Raw genomic sequence first — 24,235 nt, forward strand, 5'->3', positions numbered from 1 at the left:
ATTTTAGAGCAGCCATCGTAAAAATGCTTCACTGAGCAATTACAGAGACTTGAAACAAATGAAATACTAGAAAGTCTCAGCAAATAAAGAGAAGATATACAGAATAACCAAATAAAAATTTTAAAAATTGAAATTTAAAAACCAAAATAGCTCACTGATAGTTTCAGCAATAGTATGGAAAGGACAGAAGGGAGAATGCATTAATTTGAAGATATAGCAAAAGAAATTACCTAATCTGAACAACAAAGAGGAAACAGATTGAGGGGGAAAAAATGAACAGAGCTTCAAGATCTGTGGGACCACAAGAAAAAAATCCAACATGCATGTCAGCAGAGAACCAGAAGAAGAGGAAGGTCAAACTGAAAAAGGTCAGAAGGTCAGTAAAAAGGTCAGACTGAAAATGTATTCTAAGAATGTCTGAAAAGTTCCCAAACTTGGAAAAATATATAAATTTAAGATTTAAGAAGCTGAGCAAACCCTAAACACAATCAACCCCAAAAAGCCATGCCAAAACACATAATAATCAAACTCCATAATACTAAAGACAAGGAAAATTCTTAAAAGCAAGAGAGAAACAATATTTTATCAAGGGAAACACAATTAAAACAACAGATTTTTCATGTGAAATCATGGAGGCCAAAAAGACTAGAACATTTTTCAAGTGCCGAGTGTAAAGAAATGTCAACCAAGAATATCATATCGAGTGAAAATATTCTTCAGAAATGAAGGAGAATTCAAGATATTCTCAGATAAAGGAAAACTAAGAGAATTTGTCATCAACAGACCTACCCTAAAAGAATAAGTTCTTTTTTTAAAATTAAATTTATTGGGGTGACAGTTTAGTAGTTACCAGAGGGTAATGGGGTAGGGGGATGGTAGAAGAAGGTAAAGGGGGTCAAATGTATGGTGATGGAAGGAGAACTGACTCTGTGTGTTTAGCATACAATGTGATGATATATACATGATGTATTATAGAATTGTACACTTGAAACCTATGTAATTTTACTCACCAGAGTAAATTCTTCAACAGAAAAGATACAATAAAAGAAGGAAACTTGAACCATCAGAAAGAAAGAGAACAGTGGTCAGAAAAAAAGTAGGGGTAAATACAAAAGACTTTCTCCTCTTAAGTTTTCTAAATGATGTTTGATGATGGAAGCAAAAATTATAACATTGTCTCATTAGTTATAAATATATGTAGAGGAAATAAAAACACTTACAAATGAGAGAGGGTAAGGGGCTTGAAGGGAGATATGGTTTCTATATTTCACACAAACTGGTAAAATGTCAAATAAGTCGATTATTATAAATTATGTATGTATAATATAATGCAATACCTATAGCAACCACAAAACAATCTATACAAAGAGATACATTCAAAACACTACGGGTAAATCAAAATGGAATTCAAAAAAAAATATTCAAGCAATCCAAAGAAAACCAAGAAAAAGAAAAATGAAAAACAGAAGGAATAAACAGAAAACAAAACTAAACCAGCAGACTTACACCCTAACATATCAATAATTCAGTGTAAATTATCTAGAAACACCCATCAGTAAAGTTTCACAGGGTGGATTTAAAAAATGACTCCTTATATGCTGTCTACAAGAAACTCACTTCAAATATAATTATATAAGCAGTTTGAAAGTAAAAGGAAGGAAAAAATATACCATGCAAATATTAGTTAAAAGAAAGCAGGAGTGGCTATATTAACATCAAGTTAAGTAAACTTCAGAAAAAAGAAAATTACCAAGGACAGAGAGAGACAGTACATAATGAAAAAATGGTCAATCTATCAAGAAGACACAGTGATCCTAAATGCATATGCCTCGCTGCAAATACAAAAACAGATAGAACTGAACAGAGAAATAGACAAATCTACAACACTTCTCTCTCAACACCTGATAGAAAATCAGCAAGGATACAGGAACTCAACATCACCAAAAACCACATGATTTAATCCACATTTATAGAATACTCCAACAAACACAGCAGATTACACATTATTTTTAAGCATCTAAAGAACATACACCAAGATAGACCATATCCTAGGTCATACAATAAATCTCAACAAATTTAAAATAAAATTCTTCAGAGTGTATTCTCTGACCACAATGGAATAAAACCAACAATAATAGAAACATAATAAGAAAATCTCCAAATACTTGTACACTAAACAATACTCTTCTAAATAATCTATGGATTAAAGAGGAAGTCTCAATGAACTTTTTTTAAATACACAAAACAATGAAAATGAAAATAAAACATATCAAAATGTGTAGGAGACAGTTGAAGTTGTATTAGGAAAATTTATGACAATAAATGCTTACATTAGGAAAGAAAACTCTAAAAGCAATAGTCTAAGCTGCCACCTTAAGAAACTAGAAAAAGAGCAATAGAAATTGCAAACAGGCAGAACGACGTAAAAATAGAATGTAAAAAAATAGGATGCACCTCCAAAGTGTTAAACACTATGGTGGGAAGAGAAAAATAAAGACTGCCTTACATTTTACCACTGTCCTGCCCCCAGTGAGGTGCTCACTTGCTAGCACCAGGAAATTAATGTAGCCCCTGAATGTGCTTGTCCAAAAGATAAATATCTTCTCTGTAGCGGAATGTAGATTTAAGAGAATTCTTTTAACTAATATGAATATTTTTGGTGTATGACACCATCTTTTATATGCTCCAAGTAAAATATTATTCACATCTGAAACCACCAAAATTCCTTTAAATACAAATATAACTAGATTAAATTAAATGTATGATAAAAACGGGATAAAAAGCCTACAGATATAAGAGTGAATGACATTGTTTATCCTCTTCTACCACTTCTGTCCCCTTACCCTCTGGTAACCACTAAACTATTGTCTGTTTCTATGAGTTTGTGTTTCTTTATATGTCTGTCTTACTCCTTTATTGCTTTTAGTTTTATATCCCACATATCAGTGAAATCATATGGTACTCAACTTTTTCTAATATATGGTGATGGAAGGAGAACTGACTCTGAGTGGTGAACACACAATGTGATATACAGATGATATATTACAGAATTGTACACTTGAAACCTATATAATTTTACTAATCATTGTCACCCCAATAAAATTTAATTTATAAAAAAGAAAATAAAAAAAGAGTAAATGAAATCCAAAGTAAAAAATAAATTACACCAAAGTGAAGTAGAAAAAAGAAAAACAGAGAAAAATCAAGAATTCAAAAGCTGCTTTTTTGAGAAAATTGACAGACCTCCAGTCTGATGGATAAAGAAAAAAAACACAATGATCAATATCAGGAATGAGAGAGAAAACAATAGTTACAAATTCTATACTATTAAAAGATTAATAAGAGAATACTATGAACAAGTTTATGCCAATAAATTCAACAACTTAGATAAATGGACAAATTCCTTTAAAGACACTCTACCAAAGTTCTCTCAAGAAGAAACAGATAACCTTCATGGCCCTATAATTAGTACAGATATTGAATTTGTAGTTAAAAACTTGCCCACAAAGAACTCTCCAGGCCCAAATGGCTCCACTGGTGAATTCCACCAAACATTTAATAATAGCAATTCTACATCATAAATGCTTCCAGAAAACTGAAGAGGAGATAAAACTTTCCAACTAATTCTGTAAGGCCAGTATTACTTTGATACCAAAACCAGACAAGGACATTAAATAAAAGAAAAACTATACACCAATAATCTTATAAATAGAGATGTAATATTTTACTTGGAACATATAAAAGATGGTGTCATACACCAAAAAATTCAAATCTTAGCAAAGTAAATGCAAAAACGTATTAAAACTATAATATATCCTGAACAAATGAAGTTTGTCCCAGAAGTGTAAGGTTGATTTATCATTTGAAAATCAATGTAACTTACCATGTTAAACTAAAAAAAAAAAAAAAAAAAAAAAAAAAAAAAAAAAAAAAAAAAGATTGTCTCAATAGGTACAGAAATACCATTTGATAAAATCCAACTTCCATTCCGAATAATAATTCTCAACAACTTGGAATTAGAGGGGAACTTCCTCAATCCTAGAAATGTCATCTATGAAAAACCTACAGCTAACATCATACTCAATAAAAAACTGAAAGTTTTCCCTTTGCCATCAGGAACAAGAGACCACTTGTAATCAGTTCTGTACTGGAGGTTCCAGTTATTACATTAAGGAAAGAAAAAGAATTAAAATGACTAACATTCGAAAGAAAGAGGTAAAATGGCCTTTATTCACAGATAACATGATAGTCTACATAAAAAACCCTCTGGAATCTACCAACTAGATACTAGAACTATTAAGAGAGTTTAACAAGGTTTCAGAATATAAAATCAAGATACAAAAATCAAGTATATATTTATATAGTAGAAACAAATAACCAGAAATTGAAATTTTAAATCTATCATTAACAATAGCCCCCAAATATGAAATACAGGCAGGGTTTTATGAAGAAATTGATAAGTGCACAACCGTTCTTATGCACATGCGTTAAGTGAAATAAGCCAAACACAAAGGACAAAAACATATGTTTTCACTTATATGAAGTCTCTAAAATAGGCAAATTCATAGACACAGAAAGTAGATTAGAGTTTACCAAGGGTTGGGGGAAGTAGGATTGGGAACTTATTCCTTAATGGGTACAAGTTTTAGTTTGGGATAATGAAAAAGATCGGGAAATAGACAGTAGTAATGGTTGCACAACATTGTAAATATAATAATGCCACTGAATGATACACTTAAAATGGTAAAAACGGCAAATTTTATATTTTATATATATTTGTTATGACAACAAAGGAAAGCTGGAATCCAGGAAGCAGTTGATCAAACACTAGGAAACAAAAAGAACTCACAGGATGATGACAAAGAGAAGTTCCAGGACAAATCAACAGCAGTCTAGGAAGGAAATGGAGCTCTCCAGAAGTGGAAGGGTCAGAAAGAAAATAAACCTGAAAAATTACTTCATGTGGGAGCTAAGACACTGACACCAGCTTGAGAATCAGCTTGGAGCTTAAGTGTATCACATTAGTATTTGTTGCATATCATTTCTTACCCACATCAGCTTCAACCAAAATTTTATTTCATAAAATATTATATGGACTGATTTCTTTGTCCAGCACTATTTAAAAACCATGGCGGACACAAAGGGAAGCACCATTCTTAGGCACATGCGTTTGACACACTTATTAAGACAATCCACTTGGGTAGTAAACATGGGCTATCCAGAAAGGATAAAACTAATCAAAACACATGGGCTTCATTAACAGGCTGAGGCCTTTGTTCTTAATGTTATTCACTCAAAAGGGAAGATGAAATAGTCCTACTTAGAAAGCAATTTGAAATATTATACCTATCACCTAATGAAAATCAGAAACATTCTTAAAGTAATACATTGACAATATTTCTTACTTTACATTATATTGTGGAAAACACTAATAATTAAAAGCAGTGTCCAAAAATAGGCAGAATTACTTTGATTTTCTTATACTATAGAAAGTTGTCATCAAATAATATATAATGCTATGAAAGTTCAAAAGAGACTATAACACTTACCTGTTTAGACATATTTTCTGAAAATTTTGCTGATTTGTGTTTTAAAAATGTGACAAGGTCTTTATAAATTGCACCTTTTCTCTCATAATTAATTTCTCCCTCATCATCTGTTTTGCCCTTTGGGAGAAAAAGTTCGGTGCTATTATTTATGTAATAACAATATAAAAACCAGATCAATACATCACAACACAAGCACACATCTTGTTTTCTTCTCTAAAGGACTATGTGATAGATGAAATGTATAGGCGAACCCCTTCCCTCTTAACTTAATGTATTCATTCATTCATTCATCCATCCATCCATTCAGCAAACCTTTGCTGAGTAACTCCTATATGCACATAGAGCACTCTGCTATTCAGCAGAGAAATCAGAGCATCCTTTCCTCTGTGCTCCTCTAATGTGAAAATGCATTATGATTTTAAGAACCTTTGATGAAGTCATAAAAGGCCTCAAAATTAGAATGTCACCACAGAAAAACCTATGTTTCTATTTGTCACACTGTTCTTATTCTGTGTGTAGCATGGTTGCTACAGGCTTATTTTCTAGGGTTATGATCTCTATACAACCATCTGTCCCTCCCTCCACCCTCTACCTGTCTCGCTTCTTTCCTTTCCTCATTTCCCTCTTCTTTCCTACCCCTATTATTCTCCCTTAACCAAACATATTTATAACTGTAGTGTGTTACATATGTAACTGTAGATACATATATACAGTTTTATAGATCTATAAAACATGAATGTACATATAACTGTAGTGTTATACATTTTGTTGTAATTACTGAATAGTTTCATGTTCCTTGTCTTTCATTTTTTAAACTGAGAGGAATACTTAGATGTTTCCATAGCAAATAAAGTTGCCTATGGACCAATAGCCTTTTACAGAAGCAAAAGCTCCTTGTCCCACTCTAGATGGTGAAAGAAAGTCATTCCTTTTAAAAAGCTCTTTTATTTTCTAATTGGAGATTTCACTTTTCTAACGTATCAAAAAACAAAACAAAAGCAAAATCATATTTCGGTTGTCTCCCTCCTCTATGCACAAACAAGCTAAGTGTTATGCTGATAAGAAAAGGACCTAAGACACGTCAGAAGGGGTGTCAACAAGTAATCAAGAAACAGCACCAGAATTTTGATACCAACCCAAGCCCAGGTGCTGCAACTCTCCAAGCAGTCCCCTGTGACAGCTGGGACCCCATTGATGATTTGGGTCCCCCTGTAGAATTTTGCTGGTGAGTCCCAAAATTACATTAAAGACATCGAGGGCAGGGTACTGCAAAAGAAAAAGCTGAGCTCCTGCTAGCTAAGTTCAGTGAACAGGTACAAGACTGAAAATAAAGTTTTTAATCTAGAAGATTCAGAAGGCTATGTGCTATTTCATTCTTAGCTCGAAGCCTACCTATCCACACTCGGCTTTGTGACACTCGGGCTGGGAATCTGCAAAACTGTGTTTCTCCCTTGCCAGAAACTTGAAAGCAAGACTGAAGGCTGGAAGAAGGGACGTGCTCCTCCTATTTGTCCCCTGTTACTGTTAGTCACCCCAGCAATGGCCCCTCACCCCTGGCATTTGGCAGTTGCTTCCAGTAGCAACAGTTGGTTCTAACTTCCAGAGTTTGCTTTCCCTATAGTCTCACAACAAGGCTCATCATATCCCCTCAGAAATACCATCATCAGCCAACCAGGGCACCACCTTCAAAGATCTGGGTCTCAGCTCTGCCAAGGTCCTCCTCTGAGCTCCTGAGAGACCGGCACTAATTGGGCAATGCTTACTCCTCAGAGGTCTGAGTCTCAGTTTCATGGAGACCACCTGAGTTCCGAGACCAGCACAGCCTGGAAGTGACCATTCTTCAGAGGTGTAAGTCCCAGCTCTGTGGGGGTCCCTCCTCTGAGCTCCTAAGGGACCATCACCAAGGTAAGCAGGGTCTACTCTCCAGAGACCTAAGTCCCAGCTCTGTAGGACCCTCCTCTGAGCTCCTAAGGGACCAGCACAGCCTGGCAATGACCCCCTCCACAGACATCTGGGTCCCAGCTTCGTGGGGCACTTCCTCAAGGCATCCACATTTTGATAAACCCTCCTCCTCTTCTCTTTGTCACCTCAACTCTTAGGGCAGATGCCGTAGTTATTGCTGCTGTTTCACCTCAGTGTCCTTTTTTTATTTGCCTTTTTTCCCCCTTTAATACTTGGGTAACTGATTATGTTACACATAATCACTTTGTTTTATAAAGTGTAATGAGCCACTCTAAAGGCCATTTCTTAGAAGACAATGGCCTGCAGTGGGAACACTGGGGTTAATTCTAAGACAATTTTGGGTGGGCCCAACAAACACACGTAGCAAGGGGGATCTGCTGGAATCCCATGAAACAGGACTTCATTTTCTATGGTCATTAGGATTCAATCCCGGAGACATGCCTGCACTTACAGCGACCAAGCTAAGCACCAATGTCAACACTGTTTTTCTACTTGTTTTTTATTTAAGTACTTACACCATTTAAAAATACTCCTTCTGCACAACAAGTAATGCACAAAGTTTCAACATCGTGTGGTTTCACCAGCACATAACAAATTTCCCCATGAAGTTGTCTCCAAGGTGGGGCTCGACACCCATTTGAAAATTCATAATCTGAAACCAATTATCAATCAATTTAGAGTTTTATAAAATATGTTGGCTCCAAAAAATATAAATAGTAATAAAATTGTTTTCATTTCCTTAAATAATAAAATACAATGTAGCTATTGAAACATTTTGAAAATATAATTATGGTAATATATATAACATAAGTGAATCTAAGAAGATACAAACCTGAGGTATATTCGATAGATTCCAAGACTGTTTGTTCTCCCTGTCCTGAGAAATGTTTGAGTAGTTCTATATCCTTCTTAATAGTCACTGGATTTAAATGTATTTCTCTGAAATAAATGATTAGAAATTCATTTTAAATATTTTAAAACAGAATCTACAGGAAATACATGAAAACATCCCATTATGTTGGGAGAATATCTTTTCTTATAATTAAAATTGTGGCTAACTTATACAACAACAACAACAACAACAAAATTGCAGTTAATTTTAGCCATAATCTCATAACACTGTCAAACCATCAAGGAATTACTGACTCATGTTTAATGCAACATTAAGTGTATTAACTTAAATATGCACTTTATTTCTTAATGATAATACTAGAAACACTAGAAAATGAAAAAGTTTTAAACCTGACAAACTCTACATATTTGCATTACAACTTAATAATTTATCTGAGAGTCTTAAGAGACTGAAAATTCTAAAGCCACTTAATGTCTTTAGAATTAGATGAAATCTCACTAGAATATTTTAGCAATGTCGACTGCAAATTTTAATTTTTAGAACTAGAAATACCCATGCAATAAACTAAACTTGTATTCCTATCAAATTGAATGGTAAGTCAATAGCAATGACTTCCATGCTTTCTTTTTCTCTTTTCTTTTTCCCTTAAAACTCTGACAGCCCTTTTTGCAACTAATTTTTAGAGGTTTCTTTTTTTAAAAGACTCACAACGAAGCATGTTTTAGAGAATAGTTGAGGAGGTGCAGGTCCAGTTCCTCAAGCAGCATGGCCATCTTCATCTTAACCTCACTTTCAGGATCATCTTCTTTGGTAATTTTATCAAGAATATTTAATATTGATGGGTCTTCTTTCATTGTATTGTAATCCATGCCCAGGATTTTTGCTACAGGATTTCTGTTAGCTGACCAAAAAAGTAAATAAATAAAAATTATCCTCTTGTCTTCTATTACAAGAAACATAAAGACAAACAAATCCTTTGAGGCCCACTCAAATATATTTCTTTCACTAAGCTTTCTCTGATGGACCCACTTAGAGTTAATCTTTACTTCTCAGACTTACTGTATTTAGGAGCTCTGTTATACCTTTTGAGATGTTCTACTTGTATTGCAATATCATCTATATATGTCATTTCCCTCATAGGACAAAGGCTAAGACATATTTTTTTTCTTTTACTAGACCATGAGGCATTATTCAGAAAAGGCATTCAATTAATATATTCAGAATTGATTTGCAGATAGAGAAATATTGGTCTCCTTAAAAGAATCATTACTAGAACTGTGTCTGTGTGTGTATGTGTGTGTGTGTGTGTGTATCTGTGCTCACAGTATTCACAATGCTTTCCTTCCAAAATAGCGTACTTCCTTCAGTCTATAGATCTCCTGCCAGTCTTTTCCACCTGTTCAAACTACTTACCATGTTTCCCCAAAAAATAAGACCTAGCCAGAAAATCAGCTCTCATGCATCTTTTGGAGCAAAAATTAATATAAGACCCAGTCTTATTTTACTATAAAACCAGGTATAATATAACATAACATAATATAATATAGTACCAACTCTTATATTAATTTTTGCTCCAAAAGATGCGTTAGAGTGGATTGTCTGGCTAAATCTTATTTTCAGGGAAACATGGTATATTTTCAATGCCTTTTGATGTTAGAGCTGGAAAAACAAATCTAGCCAGTATTTACACATATACCAAAATTATAGTGAAAAACTGAAACACCAACTTATGAGCAAGGCTGACATACATGTGAAAGATGCTGAAAACAAAATTTGGTAAAGGTTAAAATATATATATATATATATATATATGTGTATATATATATATATATATATATATGATTGAAAATGAGGGAGAAAGGGGCAAAAACAAGTTTAGAAAGAAATAATTCAAGTAAGATGAAATATATATGCATTTGGACAGGGAGGGGGGAAAGGCAAGGACTAATTCAGAAAGCTTGATCCAATTGAGATGAAGAGAAGTAAAACTTTAATGTATTCATTGATTGTTTCAGTAACAGTAAAGTTGCTGGCTACAAAATCAACGTACAAAAGTCCATTGCGTTCCTATAAACTAACAATGAAATCTCAGAAAAAGAAATAAAAAATATAATTCCTTTTGCAATTGCAACAAAAGGAATAAAATACCTAGGAATAAACTTAACCAAAGATGTGAAAGACCTATATGCTGAAAACTATAAGACATTTTTAAAAGAAATTGAAGAAGACACAAAGAAATGGAAAGACATTCCATGCTCAACATAGTAAAAATGGCCATATTACCCAAAGCAATATACAGATTTCATGCAATCCCCATCAAAATCCCAATGGCATTTTTTAAAGAAATAAAACAAAAAATCATCAGATTTGTTTAGAACCACAAAAGACCCCGAATAGCCAAAGCAATCCTAAGAAAAAAGAACAATGCTGAATCACACTCCCTGACTTTAGCTTGTACTACAGGGCAAAAATAATCAAAACAACATGGTATTGGCAGAAAAACACACACATAGACCAATAGAATAGAATTGAGAACCCAGAAATAAACTCACGTAAATATGGACAAATAATTTTTGACAAAGAAGCAAAAAACACACAATGGAGAAAAGACAGCCTCTTCAATAAATGGTGCTGGCAGAATTGGAAAGCCAGGTGCAAAAGAATGAAACTGGACTGCTATCTGTCACCGTGCACCAAAATTAATTCAAAATGGATCAATGACTTAAGCATAAGACCCGAAACAATAAACTGCATGAAAGAAAACGTAGGTACTAAACTTCTGGACCTTGGGTTCAAAGAGCATTTTATGAATTTGACTCCGAAGGCAAGGGAAGTAAAAGCTAAAATAAATGAATGGGACTATATCAAACTTAAAAGCTTCTGCACAGCAAAAGAAACCACCGACAAAATAAAGAGGCAACCAACTGAATGGGAGAAGATTTTTGCAAACAGTGCCTCCAATAAGGGGCTAATATCCAAAATATACAAGGAACTCATGCAACTCAACAACAAAAAAACCCAATTGAAAAATGGGCAGACGACCTGAAGAGACATTTCTCCAAAGAGGACATACAAATGGCAAATAGAGATATGAAACAATGCTCAACATCACTAATCATCAGAGAAATGCAAATAAAAACCACAATGACCTCACCCCAGTCAGAATGGCTATCATCAACAAGACAAATAACAAGTGTTGGAGAGGCTGTGGAGAAAAAGGAACCCTCATACACTGTTGGTGGGAATGCAGACTGGTGTAGCCGCTATGGAAGGCAGCATGGAGGTTCCTCAAAAAATTACAAATAGAATTACCGTATGACCCAGCAATCCCTCTCCTGGGTATCTACCCAAAAAATCTGAAAACATTTATCCATAAAGACACATGTGCTCCAAAGTTCATTGCAGCTTTGTTTACAGTGGCCAAGACATGGAAAAAACCAAAATGTCCTTCGATAGATGAATGGATAAAGGAGTTGTGGTATATGTACACAATGGAATACTATTCAGCGGTAAGAAAAGATGAAATAGGACCATTTGTGACAACATGGATAGACCCTGAGATTATAATGCTAAGCGAAATAAGTCAGACAGAAAAAGGAAAGAACCATATGATTTCACTGATATGTGGCATATAAACCAAAAACAAACAAAAAAACAAGACAAACAAATGAGAAACAAACACTCATAGACACAGACAATAGTTTAGTGGTTACCAGAGGGTAGAGGGGGTGGGGGGAGGTAGATGAGGGTAAAGGGGATCAAATATATGGTGATGGAAGGAGAACTGACTCTGGGTGGTGAACACAGAATGTGATTTATAGATGATGTAATACAGAATTGTACACCTGAAATCTATGTAATTTTACTAACAATTGTCACCCCAATAAACTTTAATTTTAAAAAAAAGAGAGAGAAGTACAGTAATGCCATTAACTCTCCAACGGGAACTGGGCTATGCTACCAGGAAATAGCAAAAAAGGCATAGGACTGAGGAAGGATTGTATGAGGGGAGGTGTAAGGAAAAGAGGCCTGGGAATCAACTACTTATTGAGTATTTCAACTTATCAACCTAATGGCTGTCATCTATAAAGATTTATGAAAAGCGATACTAGGTGAATTCTAGGAAAAGACATAAAACTGACTCCCAAATTGCCGGGTACCATGCCATTTGGACCTAACACTAAGAGTTGTACTTAGAATCTTTGTAGAAAGGGCAAAATGCAGCAAAGGACACATATCTAGCCAAACTCGATCTACATTATATACTAAGTTGAATTTAATGAAGAATCATGCCCTTATTAACAATCTTCTTGAATTCAGCTTTACTCTCAAGATTTCATTCCTCCTCATGAAAGTAGCTTTGGTGTAGAACGTAGCCTAACAAGGAAAAGTAGGCAAGAAATAAAAAGAGGCTGCTGTCCTCAGGTATACGTCTTAATTAAATTAAAAAAGAAAAGGTAAATGATTCTCTTCCCACCTCACAGTGACAAAGCACAGTGAGAGGTGGAACTCAGGTACCTTATCCCTGGGACCCAATGGTCAGGTGATTCCAAGGTAGCAAAACATATACACAGTCATTAGGGATTTCTCATAAGAAATATTTAGAGCATAATGGTAACAGGAAATCAATCACATTTTTCTTTGGATATTAGATTAGACAGTAATAAGCATATTATATATCCTTAATGAAGAGGAACATATTTCCCCATTGAATGAGTGGAACTATCACAGGTTGTGCAATCCACAATGGGATAGCATTGAGACAAATGGAAAGTGAGACTATTATGGGCTGGCTTGGCCAAAGGAAAAGCCTACATTCATTTGAAAGACAGATCATCGTCCATCACAGCAGTATGTGAGGGGAGAGGGTGGATTTCAGTCATGGACATCTGTCGTCTCCCCTGACATGGACCCTAAAGGCTACTTGGCTTGCTCCTGAAACTAGGAAGCTTTCTCTTTAAACCACAGGTTAAAGTTAGAAATCTAGAAGTTTACTAGTGGTAAAGTATTAGGTCTTTCACTTTAAAGTAGAAATCTGATATCAGTGTAACATTTCAGCCAAGGAAAATTAATGACATTTTTAAAGCTGAACATATGATTTTGTACCTTTTGGAACACAGAACATTTTTCAAGAGACTATAACCAATGCTTTGCCTTAAGATTATGTTTCTAAAAGTTCAAATCACAGACTGGAGCGTAAATATCACCTTCAATACATGCTTGCGCTTCCTTCAGCTTTGTATCTTTGGCAATAAATAACAAACATGACAGCTGCCCAAAGCTCCTAATTTTAATTTGTGGTACAGAGAGAAATAGCAAAGGCTGTCCATTTTTATCAACTTCTTCTGATTTGACTGTTGTTGCGCTAAAAATGAAAAAAAAATTTGAAAGCTTCAGGTTACCTGGATGCCAGCACAAATTTAAGATATTTCAGCAAATTATCCCATGTCTCATTATAAAACACAGAATATAAATACCTTGTTAGAAGGCCATCTATTTTCCCACTTTCATCTACACTCAGACCCTTAAATCCACAAACTTATTAGCAATCATAGTGAGCAATATTATATCCAGAAAGAAAATTTGATGCAATTTCTTGAATACCTACATGAACTCAGTTTTTGTTTTTCTAACAATGTATTGGACCACTTTAAAAAGTCACCAGTTCTACAGAACCATTCATGTTTTGAGGATCTCTAATGTTATTTTATTTATAAAATTTTTATACCACAGCAATTAGTGGTTAGAAATTTTCTTGGATACTCTGTGTTTACGAACAAAAAAGCTATGAAAAAAGGGACAAACTAGATCCTTTCTGTGGATTATTTCCCCACTCCAAACCCTTAATTTGGTTTACTTTAGGATAATAACTAGTTTTTCTAAATAGGCTTTTCCTGATCAGAAATTATTGGGTCTCCTAGATTTGTGTTTCTGTCCATTTTAATGAGATTTTTAGGTTGGCATTTTAAAAATATTAAGATGTTTTTATGGCAGTGATATTTCTATAGATTTCTACCACTTATGACATTAATTAAACTGCCTAGGTTTTCATTACACACTGATATCCCTGGCAAAATGGCCGACGTCTTAAAACATGACCAAACATATTTAAAATTGTAATGCAGATAAATAGATATGAAATGTTGACAGTTCATCAAAAAAAGTAAATCTGACAGACTCAGACCATCTCCTACTCACCCTATTTCACTAGACTAGAAACAAGAGGACCGAAACTGTATGAAGCAGAATAATGGCTCCCCCCCCCAATGTCAACATCCTAATCCCCACAGCCTATGACTGTATTACCTTACATGGCAAAGGGGACTTTGCAAATGGATCAAGTTAAGGATCTTGAGACAGGAAGACTATTCTGGAATATCTAGGGGAGCCCAACGTAATCAAAAGGGTCTTTAGAAGAGGCAGGCAGGCGGTTCAAGTCAGAGAAGGTGAAGTGATGATGGAAACAGGTCAGAGTAACACAGAGCCATGAGCCAAGGAATGCAGGTGGCCTTTAGAAGCTGGAAAGGGCAAGAACAAATTTCCCTTCTTCCCCCAGAAGGAACATAGCCCTGTCATACTCATTTTAGCCCTACAGACTCATTTTAGATTTTTCACCTGCAGAACTGTAAGATAACAGAGCTGCATTGTTTTAACCCATTCAGTGTGGGGTAATTTGTTACAGCACCAATCGGGACTAAGACAGTGACTTTTATTAGTCTCACCCATTGCTCTATCCCCAGCACCTCACATAGTAACTGCACACAGAAGATGTTCAATAAGTATAAGAGGAATAAATGAATGACTAAAATGTTTTCAGTCTTGCCATTGACGTACATGGTATACAAAATGCATATCTTCTCTACAATGAAGCTTTTGAAGTAATGTCCTTAGGATTGAGGAAATTTCTTAAAGACTCATATATCAGGGCTGGACAGTCGTGCTAAGTGGATGGAGAGAGAACTAAGTTATAGGCTGAATGAATGCCAACAATATCAAGCTACTTAACTTGAGAAAGTGAAACTCCTGGTGAGGAATGGGAGAACTGAAGGGCACAGGTGACATTTTTCATTGCTCCTACCAACTGAAACTTGTAACTTAACAGAGCTAGCTATAGGGAAGATGTGTAAGAGCAAGTTTCAGTTTCTGGGCTCACACCTGAAAACAGAGCTCTTAGGAAGAAAAATACTGTATCACCTCATGAAGGTCAAGACGAATGTGCTGTAAATGAAATCCACTGACCTGATCAAGAAACTTTTAAATTGGAATTAGGGAAGAGACCTAAAAATACTAAGCCGGAAAATGTGTTATTTATTTAATCCCCAGTGTCCACTTTAGTGTCCAGAACATAGTAATTACTCAATAAATGCATGTCTAAATAGTAACAGAGGAAATAAGGCTAGACTTGAGAAACTATTTAGTAAATTCTCAGGGAAAAAAAACAAAGAGCCCAATAACAAAAGTTATGGCTATTTATCCCAATACCATGACTTAAAAAAGTTTACCAAAATACAATATTTTAAGGTCGGAGATCATGTATTTCAGCCCTTCACAATATTGATCACAAAACTAAGGACCAGAGAGGTATGAATTGTGAGTGAAGTATGCATTATTGTGGGGAAGAGGGCCACAGCTTGGGTGTCCTGACTTCTCATCCATCCAGAACTCTTACCAGCATATAATTTTGTCCTAACTCATACAACGCACTGAGACACAGCAGAACAAGACTTGCCACTAAAATACTGCAATATTAAAGTAAATGTAATTCAAAAATCATAGTTCTATCAGAGAAAAAGAGAAAAGAGCAGGTAATAACATGTTCACAAAGTGATTCTGAATGCTTATCCAATTTATAAATTTCCCAAGCTAGGTTCTAGAGAATCAAAGGACCACAGGTCTGTGTACCATTGAGTGGCGTCATCTGTCCTTAGTTTACAGTAGAGTTGGGCTTCATTGTGAGGTGTTTTGGGAAGATTAATAATCACATCCTATCTGAAAAGAACAAAAATAATTGAAAATGGTAATAAAGAGACCTATGATTCCCATTAAAATGAAAGTAGAAATATCCCTTCCCCCAAAAAAATTGAACAAGGAGAGATGGTGACAAATATTATTACAGGTTGGACAGCTGTACACTGGGAATGAGTCTAAAGGAAAGAAAAATCAATTGTGCAACATGTGAAAAGTTCTGTGTCTATTCAGTTAAAACAAACTGCACAAAAGAAGATAGTTGATGAAATGGAAAATCTTTTCAGTTTGTGACTAAAGGATCAATTTCAATGTCAGATGCCGATGAGCCTAATTCAGAAGAAGGCTGATCAGACTTTCCTTGACTGCTACAGAGAGTGCCTTCAGAGATGCACGACATCAAATGAGAAATGAGGCCACAATTACAGGTATAAATATGTGCCCTAAAATATCTGCAGAGATCAACTAAAGGAGGTAGCTTACCCACTTCAATCAACTTTCACTGTAGATAAAACTGACGTGGTTTGCAACAAGAAGCCTGAAAGAATCTATAGAAAGAAGAACATGATTTATTCTAAAACATCCAAAGATTCCTATTTGGATGTTGGATTCCTATTCCAACATTCCTATTTGGTAGAAACATATATAAAAACTCGAAGTTCAAATCCTTTATTATGACTTTGGTCATCCACCTGCACTTACAGACCTGAATCCTGTCTGGAAAGAGACAGCTTCCCCACTTTAAATAAATGCATAAATGGTGTACTAAGGGTCAGCAACTAAGCAAGGGGAATGCATGTGAACCAAAGAATAAGGTAGTTGGGCTGTTTTAATAATACATTCTTCCAGCCATTGAGGCATCTCTGGTTTACATCTTGTTATGTTGCTAGATGTAATAAACTCCGAGTGACTATGGGTTGCTGACAGATCTTTGGTTAGGGGTTGGGGAGAGTACAGTGTATTATGAAGCCCTGGATGTGAAAACATTTGGTATTTTCCATCATTACCAAAATCTCCGCTATATTATTTGCTTCTTCAGAGCAATCAGTACCTATCTGGTTTTCATCAAGCCACATAGGCATGGTTTGCTTTAAACCAACAAGCACTATTATTAGACCCTTCTCAGCCCTTCCAACATTAAAGATATCATCAATAAAGGTCACAAATAAGAATGATGGATAGAAAAACTGACCCAAGGAAAAGGTACATAAATTTGAAAAAGGAAGACGATGAACGGGTAGTTGGTTCAAAACTTACATGGTGCAAAAACATTCTGCTTAAAAGGGAACACTATACATAAAGACTGTATGCAGAGATGTAAGAATAGAAATAAAGCCAAAAGAAATTGGACAACGATACAGAAAGAGAAATAGTGATACACTTGAGGTGTGCATGACAGTCCACCTAACTAGGCCCCAGATGTGGTCATGTTTGTAGTTGGAACACAAAATTAGTACAAAGGCAAGATTCAATGACAAAATAATACTCTTCTAACATCTGCTTTAAATCTGTCTTTGTACTAAGTCAGTCGTGTTTTTAATTGGTTTTGCAGATGAGTTCATCTTTCAAAGGGTAGAAAAAACAATGTGTGATACTACATTGAACTTAGGTGGGAGCAACAAAGAAGGACAAGCACTTTAAGATAAAGTGACCATCTGCAGAGTTAGAAATAAAATACAATTTAAAGAAAAGATTTTGGAAAATTCAGAGAGAAGGTAGAGCATGATATCAGAACTACAAAGCTCTTGAAATGCAGTTCAAGAATGGTTTTGCAGTTCTAAAAATGAAATTCTGACTTTATTCTCACAAATAATCCCAAAGGGAAAAAATGGAAAAGGCATCTATAGGAAGCTTTGGCTAGTTAGGGAGAAGTTTTTGATATGTCAGAACTTTAAAAGTTCATCTGCACAACCAAAGAAAAGAAGATCAGGATGCCTGAAGTGGAAAATAAACTGAGGCTGACCAAACAAAAACAGAGATATATGAATTTATATATTTATCAAATATAATTATCTTATATATGTATATATGTATATACACACATACACACATGCACGCACGCACACACACACATCTGACAATTACGTAAGTTCACGAACTTGTTGCAACAATGTTGCTAACTTTTTCTGATATCAGAGGGATTATTCATTATGAATTTGTACCAACTGGACAACTAACCAAGTTTACTACTTGGAAGTGCTGAAAAGGCTGCATGAAAAAGTTAGACGACCTGAACTTTTTGCTCTTGCATCACAACAATGCACCAGCTCACACTGCACTGTCTGTGAGGAAGTTTTTAGCCAGTAAACAAATAACTGTATTGGGACACCCTCCCTACTCACTTGATCTGGCCCCTAATGACTTCTTTCTTTACCCGAAGATAAAGGAAATATTGAAAGGAAGACATTTTGATGGCATTCAGGACATCAAGGGTAATATAATGACAGCTCTGATGGCCATTCCAGAAAAAGAGTTCCAAAATTGCTTTGAAGGGTGGACTAGGCGCTGGCGTCGGTGGATAGCTTCCCAAGGGGAGTACTTTGAAGGTGACCGTAGTGACATTCAGCAATGAGGTACGTAGCACTTTTTCTAGTATGAGTTCGCGAACTTAATTGTCCAACCGTGTGTGTGTGTGTGTGTGTGTGTGTGTGTGTGTGTGTGTGTGTGTATGTGTAAAAACAGCTCACTGTTTGAAGCGGAAGTAGGATTTTTTTCTTAATCTCAGATTTGGAAGGTTCTCATTTGAGGGCAAAGTTAATTGCTAAGGTGTCTCTCCATTATATTGAGCAAAATTTACCACTGTCCCTCTGCCACCCAGGAACTGGTAGGTTTAAATACCACAGGGCACGTCTTCACAAAAGCAATGCCTACTGGCATCTGGCAGGTAATATGGATCAAACAACAGCTACTGTTGGGAGCATGGTAATCTGGAGAACGCTTCCCCTATCAAAAGAAATTCAAATTCAAACTGAAAATTAGTGTGTTGACCAAATGAAATATCCTCAGATTTCACCTAAGTGCCTCCGATTTGCAGTCCCTGGGTCAGAAGATTTCTGAGATTCATTGATGTTAAATGACCTGCCCCAAACCCACAACCAATCAATAAAAACATGTACAATGAAGATATTAAATTCTAAAAGCAATTAACTGGCTTACCTGACAACATAACCTGATTCAAATGCTGAGGGGTCCAAATTTGTCTTCCATTCAAGTGGTTCTACAAAAACATATTTTGCCTCTTGGGGATGTTTATAGATAAAACTCTCCACAAACATAATAATTTCTTTTAAAATCCCTTCATTTAGAGGGGTAATTTCTAGGGTTCCAGTTCCAAATCCAGCAGCAGTAGTCCACTGCGCTGATTTTGTCAGCGCTACACCCATGGGATCCGAGAAGGCTCTGTCAGGTCTGAGCTCAGCACACACACTACATCAAAGTAGAAAGAGTTGGAAAAAAAACAACAGTATCCACACTTTCACTGGAACATTCTTCAAGATTTTAGGCTAGTACTACCCAACCCACATTCTACTTATCCACCTTATAGGTCAATTTTTTTAATTGTCTTCAATAAAACAGTTAATTTTCATTGAACCAGCTCTAAGTAAAACTGACTGGTACTTAAGGATTTTCCAATCCCATCTGCCTTGAAATGAATAACTTCTTTCTCATTTCCCTGGGCCTAAGAGAGAAAGTTCAAATACTTGGGCAGAAAATGGAAACAGAAAATTCCAAGAGTGGAAAAAAGAACTAGTATCTGATTTGCAGCTCTGCTGGAGCTGGAAGTTAAGGGAGCAATGCTCTTTTGACCTGGGTCACACGATGTTTAGAATTATGCTATTAAATTTAGTTGGGTTACCCTGACCTTCTTATAGTCATCTACATCTACATCAGTGCAATGATGACTGATAACATGATTCTGGGAGCTCTGAGAGCTCCCCAAGTGCCTTCTGAATTAATAATAAATAGAATAAAAACATTGCTATGCAATATAATTTTTTCCTGAAAATTGGTATAACACATATTGATCGTATTAACCAGAATATCTGAGGAAATACTGCCCACATGTCCTGCCCAGAATATTTTATTGTAATTCATAACTTTCTTAAGAGCAAATTTTTTGTGACAGATGTAAGAACAAATGAGAATCTCCTTAGGCTGTTTATCCAAATTGGTTACCGAAACAGTCTAGCATTAACATTTAAACAGAAATTCAAATGAAATAAATAGAAATTAGTCTTTAAAAGAAGATCTTTAAAAAGATTACATTATCTGTAACATTAAATAAGAACCAAGTTAGAAACCAAGTTCTGATATTAATTCATAATGAATATTTATGGCTTTTTGCAGATAATCTATAATTGCTTGCTTCCTCATTTGTAATAACATGGATCATTAAAATCTTACTTCCAGAATATTAGAAGAATGGTATGAAGTTAAACATGGACTGTAATTAGCTCACCCCCCACCTCCATCATTATTACAAAAGCACAGAAGTAGCAAGATTCTACGGAAATGACTTGGGGATTTTACTCCCTGTACTGTATTAAATCTCGAAACCCAGTAACAGGGACATCTATGTCCTAGTTCTCAGTGGGGCAGTGCTGCTGCCTGCTGAGAAGCAGTACAGAAGGATTGTACAGACATTTCATCATCAAAAGGATAGGAAGAGGACAGCACTGACATTTAGTCATGAGGACCAAGAATGCCAGATGTCCTACAAATGTGCCGGACAGTCCCCTACAAGGATGATTTCTGCTGCAATCCCCAGGCATCTAGTAGGTAAAAAACTTCAGATAAGTAAAGCCTGTGCCTAGAACCTAGTTCCATTTTACAAATAATCACCAAGTATTTTTTTCAGTTTGAATATACACTGGATTTCCGGGGATTGTAACTATCATATAAATCAAAGAAAGGTTGTACATACTTCGTTTTATATAGAACTCTACCAAGAGCTCAACATTTTGGAAAATCACACCATTGATGGCAATGCTACTCACAATTTTTTAATGACATGTCTGTATCAATTTGCATTTGGAGCTACTGCATCGACAGAAATTCTGTGTAAGGCTGGAGCATCTGACTACTTCATTATATATTCGATATAGGGGTACCTGAGTATTGACATGCTGATATTTTGTGACAATGATTTTCCTTTTATTTTTCCTTTTTTTTTACCAGTAGGACACTATCTATATTTAAAATTATACACATATGTAGGATTACTATCTATGATTTTGATTTCAGAATAGCAAAGTAGGCAATATAATATATTTGCTATAAAAACCCAAGTATTGTATCAGATAGGGTTGAAAACTGATATATATACACATATTTATTATATGTATATACAAAAGTGCTAGTAAAATAAAATGTATACAATTAGGGTACAAATTTGTTCTGTGCATTTGCTGTAGTGTGCAGTTCTTTCTATTGCAAGACGCTGAACACAGAAACATGAACTGATGTGTATGTGTGACTCTTCAATTTCCCAGTATTATGAAAATAAGTGCAAACTAAGAATAAGTTCAAACAGCTTTATCTTATATCGAAAGGCTTAGGTAGACAGTTCTGTTTGTTTTTAACTTAAGCATAACACTTGTTTTGGTGATCTTATAAAGCTATAGCATGTGCATCATTTTCTTCTTGTACCTTTTCAAAGTAAAATATGAAATTACATAGATTGCATAAGACTGTGACAGTCAACTTACCATATAGCAACTATCTGGAAGACACTTTAAAAGGAGCTAAGAAATGGAAGAAGTTCTTCTTTTCATCATCATAAATTTTTATAGAAATGTAATTGTAACATCTTTGAATCTCTTTAAATTGTTTTTCTGGACCTAGTCAACCAGGAGCTTCATCAATGGACAGGTTTGATTTGAGAACGCTGGTTAGCAAAAGGCCTAAGAAAATCTCGGGGTGGGGGGGGGGCGGTTTTAACCATTCCAAAGACAAGGAGATCATGCATAAAAATGCTTTGAGAGAGAGAGAGAGACGTTTTGCAGGTCTAACTGAATGAGTTTTAAGAAGAAAACAGGGTAATCTATTATTTTGATTTTTTTTCATCCTTAGTATGAGAAATTTCTGATGGTTTCTTAATTTACCAAGAGAACCAAAGCCAGCACTTATTCAACTAATTCCAGGGGTGTTCAAAAATGATCAGTCAATATAACTCAGGAAAAAATACAAAAACTAACACTTTATATCAAGACAGGCTGCTTCCCAATTTCTACCCGTTGCCAGTCCACGAGTTCTTTTGGCCTAAGCACCATGGTTACAATGAATAAATGTGAATATATACTACATGTCTTTGCATTAACAGTATGATTTTAAAGAAGTTTAACCATTGAAAGAAAAAATATTTGTGAATGTTTCCATAAATTGAGAATCCATTTGCACTAATTTTCTCTACTAATCTAGCAGATATAAGTGCAAGCTTCCAGTATCATTAATAAAATGAAGCTCATTCATGAATAATTTCTGTAACACTGGAGCAGAAGCAAAACCTAATTCTTTATGAGGCTAAGGGAGCATAAGCATCCACTCTGAGATTTAGAAATGTGGCTGGTAACACCGACTGGGAGTCAGGCATACATACACCGGCATTCTGAGAATGATGAAGCTATGCAATGAGAACTACAGAAAAATTAAAATTCCAGAACTGACATGAAAGCCATCGGAGCTGGAGCTGAGTGTGAGGATAAGTGTCCAAGGCTGAAGAAGATACGGGGCCAGGCGGGAGGGGCAGACAGCGAAGGCAGTATAGAGAGCGAGGCAAAGCTGCAAGGGCTGAGAAGAAAGGCAAAGAGGGTAAGAGAGGCAGGGAGGCAACCGGAGAAGAAGAGAGAGCGGAGAAAAGAGGAGATGTGGTCGGAGTAGGGGTGGAGAGTGGGGCGCGGAGGAGCAGGAATTCCCCAGGTCCGGGCAGGCGCCGGGTGTCGGTGGGGAGACCTTGGCTACACCCGGGCGGGAGAGAGAAGGGGAGGGGGCGGCTCTCGGGCCCGAGGAGAGAACCAGAAGACAGTGAGAAAGAAAAGAGGCCCGCAAGCGGCCCCCTTTTCTCGAACCTCGCGGACCGCTGCAAAGACCCGAGCGAGCCGGAGGGCCGGGTCCCCAGGAGCAGCAAGCCCGGGGTGGCCACCCTTTCCGGGCGCCCAGCACTCACCTGCAGCACCCCGCTCCGCGCCCACCCCGCGCCCCGAGCTGCTCGTGCGCGCCCGCCGGTTGCTAGGACGCGAGGTAAACACCGGGGCCCCGGCTGCGCACGGAGCGTCCCCGCCGGGCGGAGGGAACCTCCGAGCCCGTCCCCCGAGCCACCGCGCTGAGATTGCGCTCTGAGCCTGCTCTGACCGCGGCCGCTCGCGCCGGGGACCCCCCCAGCTGCCGCCCCGCCGCAGCCGGCCCCGGGGACGCCCTTCCCGCGCGAGGTTCCACGGGCCCCGCAATCCTCTGCTCCGCTTGCTCCCTCCCTGGAAACTGTTATTCAGTCTCCTTCCTGGAGGACTCTTTCTGACTCACTCCATCAGATGGGACACATTTACCTTAATTAAAGTCACCAGCAACTAACAGTACACCAAAAAGCAACGAATATTTCGTTAGAAACGCCGTTTTCTGTTTCTCCACAGACTTCCAGACAGGTGTTCTGTGCTGTTGTATGAGGTGTTCTATGTAACTGAGTTCTCAAAAATAGCATAAGGCCTCTCGCAGGATTTGTCAATCTTAAATGCTTCTCTTCAAAAAGCAAATGTGGTAAAATACTCTTAATACTCGCTGCAAAAGCAGAAACTGCTCTTCAGTAGTCTAGTTCAGAGAACTGGAATGAAACAAGAACATTTCCCCATATTGTGTAGTGCCTGGTACCTCTGTCCATTAACAAAAGTCTTGTGACAGCAGCAGTAGACATTCC

At 36.5% G+C, this 24,235-nt stretch overlaps 1 protein-coding gene across 3 annotated transcripts in view; it reads right to left on the reverse strand.

Annotated features, from left to right (window-relative positions):
- Positions 1-23,543, reverse strand: part of ODAD2 (outer dynein arm docking complex subunit 2) — a 160,707-nt gene extending 137,164 nt beyond the window's left edge. The window contains exons 1-7 of one of the 3 annotated variants that reach the window (XM_033105410.1): positions 23,495-23,543; positions 19,486-19,755; positions 13,572-13,729; positions 9,073-9,265; positions 8,344-8,450; positions 8,027-8,163; positions 5,550-5,666 (exon numbers count right to left, since the gene is read on the reverse strand). In XM_033105410.1, coding sequence (XP_032961301.1) covers positions 5,550-5,666; positions 8,027-8,163; positions 8,344-8,450; positions 9,073-9,265; positions 13,572-13,729; positions 19,486-19,712 — 939 coding nt within the window. In that variant the 5' untranslated portion in view covers positions 19,713-19,755; positions 23,495-23,543. Of the gene's footprint in view, positions 1-5,549; positions 5,667-8,026; positions 8,164-8,343; positions 8,451-9,072; positions 9,266-13,571; positions 13,730-19,485; positions 19,756-22,037; positions 22,173-23,494 lie in introns of those variants that run through there. The other 2 variants (XM_033105408.1, XM_033105411.1) reach the window with 2 other exon arrangements.
- Positions 23,544-24,235: the final 692 nt, after the last annotated feature.

Source organism: Rhinolophus ferrumequinum, chromosome 5, assembly GCF_004115265.2.
Source record: "Rhinolophus ferrumequinum isolate MPI-CBG mRhiFer1 chromosome 5, mRhiFer1_v1.p, whole genome shotgun sequence".
In the NCBI taxonomy this organism is placed as follows: Eukaryota; Metazoa; Chordata; class Mammalia; order Chiroptera; family Rhinolophidae; genus Rhinolophus; species Rhinolophus ferrumequinum.